Source organism: Hakea prostrata, chromosome 10 (assembly GCF_041222555.1).
Source record: "Hakea prostrata isolate BN-2017 chromosome 10, UWA_Hpros_2, whole genome shotgun sequence".
Classification (NCBI taxonomy): Eukaryota; Viridiplantae; Streptophyta; class Magnoliopsida; order Proteales; family Proteaceae; genus Hakea; species Hakea prostrata.
Window position 1 is genome coordinate 40,545,393 of NC_142609.1, and position 3,262 is coordinate 40,548,654.

General features: G+C 31.0%; 1 protein-coding gene across 1 annotated transcript; it reads right to left on the minus strand.

Moving 5' to 3' along the window:
* LOC149002960 (S-protein homolog 24-like) lies at positions 1–438 on the minus strand. The gene has a single exon (XM_089138790.1). It carries the CDS (start codon positions 436–438, stop codon positions 1–3), a length of 438 nt encoding a protein of 145 aa, XP_088994916.1.
* Between the last annotated feature and the right edge of the window lie 2,824 nt (positions 439–3,262).

A 3,262-nucleotide genomic window follows, 5' to 3' on the forward strand; every position in this document is an offset into this window, starting at 1 on the left:
TCAATAATGCCATTCTGCTATTAGCATTGGCTGGCCTGGATGGTCTGGTTGTTCTGTGTCTACAATGTAAACCCCATCAAGTTGAACAAGAATAGTGCAATCTGGGCAAAGATCTCGTTTTGCTTTAAAAATTTCTGCATTAGTTATTGCTTTGGCGGCACCAGCTTGATGCCAGAAATCACAATAGTAGAGAGTAGTAAACCCAACATTTATACAGAAAGTCCATTGGAATTCCTGATTGTTGAGGAAAACCATATTTCCGAAATCATTATCCTTTGATCGACAGTGCAAATGCAATAAATGTCCTTCACCCAACTTGTTCTGCACTCTTGCATGCACTCTAGGAGTCAAAAAACACCCAGAAACCCGAGATGAAGAGTATTCCATCATCACAGCAAGAATTATTAGAACAGGAACGATTCTTGTAAAATTACCCATTGATCGATCTATCTGATTTGTGCTTGCTTCTAAGCTTCTTCTTGATTAGTTTAAATTTTTCAAACCTTTTCTTTCTTTATATAGGACTGAAAGGTACGTTGAAGAGTCTATCCTTCGGTTTCATTGGTCATTATCGTGACAGTTCTATTTGCTAATAAAAAGAGAATGACAGTTCAACGAGTCTATCCCTGAAGTGTCATACATGCATTATTTACCAAAAATGAGAATAAAAGAAGCAGTTACATGCATTAAAACTTTCTCTTTATGGCCATCTTTCTTTTGTTTTTTGGTTGTCTTGCTCTCTTTTCATATGTGAAAATGACTACTCGGACCCTTTTTATTGGAAAAAAATTTTAAAGATAAAGACAATGCGTAAAAAAATCATCATGATCCCGTGAATATGTTGAATCTTGCCTCCCCCCTGATTATATGGTGAAGCTGGATGGCCACCTCACCAATACGTGTAGAAAATTTCGGTCAATGAAGGTCATGGGTTCTACCCTTTGCTAATAGCATATGTAATATTCACATCCCTTATATATAAAAAGCTCCCTTATATCTTAAAATTTTGTACAATGGAGACTAAACAGCTAAGTAAATGAAATCTTGAAAGATGTTTTAAAAAAATACATTCTGAAAGTCAATTCAAGCAAGAATTTCAAATTACATTCCAATAGCTTTACTGAGCTTCTAGGGGAATAGTTTTTTGTCTTAAAATCAACTGAACCTTAAATCGGATCAGCATGGAATAGCAAAAATATTGGCCTCTCCAAGTTGACAAACCAGGGGTGTATGAGTTCTTCCAAGGTCTCATTGTGATGCATATCTTTCACCTAACACCTGATGCCAAAGATTCAAGTTCTGAAGCCAAAGATTTAAGTTCTGCTATTTCTTCAGGCAATAGTTTCGCAAACAAAGCTTTAATATTTTGGTTCAGGTTTTCAATCCTGGTGGTGGTGCTTGGTATTGGACATACATCACTTCCTTGGTGGTGAACTCATGCCAATGCAAGCTAAGTAGGAGTGCATCTAGGGGCACAAGTTTGGCCTTAGTGCCTAGTGGCCCTGAGCCAGAACACAGCTTGGGCTCAAGAGTTTGGCCCTATGGGCGGATCAAGGAGACGGATGGGCTTGGGATTACTTTTTGTCCCATTTTAGCCCTGACTTTGGCCCTAGTTTTGGCCATGATTTTGACCTTGATTTTGGCTGTAATTTTGATCATAACCCTATATAACTTTCATCTTAATATTTAAGCTTCATAGTTACCTTGATCCAAGCCTTTAATTTGACCCTAAGTCATTTTGATCCAATGAGTCCACTCACCTAGATTTATATTCTTATTTTTTAATCTTTTATTGTTGTCATTTGGTAAAAATAAATGTTTTTTTTTTAATATGTAATGATAAAAATAGACTCTCTTTTTTTTTTATTTTTGTCATTTAGTATAAGTAAATATATTTTTTTTAGGCTTAGGTCATTTGTTATACCATACATTCTTGTTAAATATATTTGTGTAAATAATTGTAGACTTAGTTAGAGTAAATTCTGTCCAATTTAATTAAGTTGTTTTAGAATTAAAATTCTAGATAAACTGGGATATATTTTATAGGCCGGAAATTTAAGATTAAAAATCATTACTCTTATCCTAGGGCATTGTATGATCAGAATTCTAATTAAATTATTCTAGATTTTTTAATGATTATTACACATAATAAGTTTAATGAAGGGTACATATGTGTACAAGCCTCGTACTATAAATTATAGTGAAAACCAAATCAAGTCATTTTATCACCTAATCGTAATTTTTATAAATCGACAATCCTAATTTGGAACATTTAAGTAAATTTTTAAAATAAAAGATTCTTAAGAAAAATTTGAATGACATGATTTACATATTATTTTTTTCATATGACATAATGTATTATAAAAAATATTCTTAACTATATTAACTGTTGATAAAAGATGATTGGCCTTCGATGATGTGAAGTATCTAATATCTATTGTATATTTGTTTTTATTAATCAATCAATCAAATGAACATGAAATCAATTGGTGAAAAGATTGACAAATAAATCATTGCTATAATGTGATTCGCAATTTTTTTTTTTTAAAGAAAATTCTTATTTTTCAATCAGGGACTGACCAAAATTATTGGTATTTTTGAAAAAAAAAAATCAATTTGAAAGAATAAAATTATACTAATTTATGTACTAAGATAAATGTCATTTATATTTCTACTTCCTTTTTAGTTAATAAGGTATAATAAATACTTTATATAACTAACCAAATTTTGTCTTTTAGAATAAATTATGTTTGTTGGAACTACTAGTGGTGCAACTGATATTTGATTTATTTTGTGTTGACATGAATGTTATAAGACAAATCACAAGTGTTACTAATAATTTGTCGATATTATGTATTGTATATAATATAACTCTTTTTTGCACTCCTTCAAGATTTTTTTTTTCTTTGATGTCTTATATTATTAATTAGGCATATTGTAAAATTGTAGTAATAAAAATTATAAAACTCTAAACATAACATCAAATTATATTTGTTAGTCACTGAACTATATAATATGTTTGACCCAAAAAAAAAAGTATATATAGTACGTTTATGACAAATCAATATTTTAAATATTAGATGGTTCAAATGGAAGAACATATTAGATTCAACATTAATAAGTTAGATTATGCATATTAATGATATATTAGATTCAAATTTGGTTAGGGATAGGGACAGGCTCAAGGTAGGGGTGTTAATAAAACCTTGTTGACCTATCCTGGCTCAAACCCCCTCGAGCCTTACCTAATCCTAGCCCCATT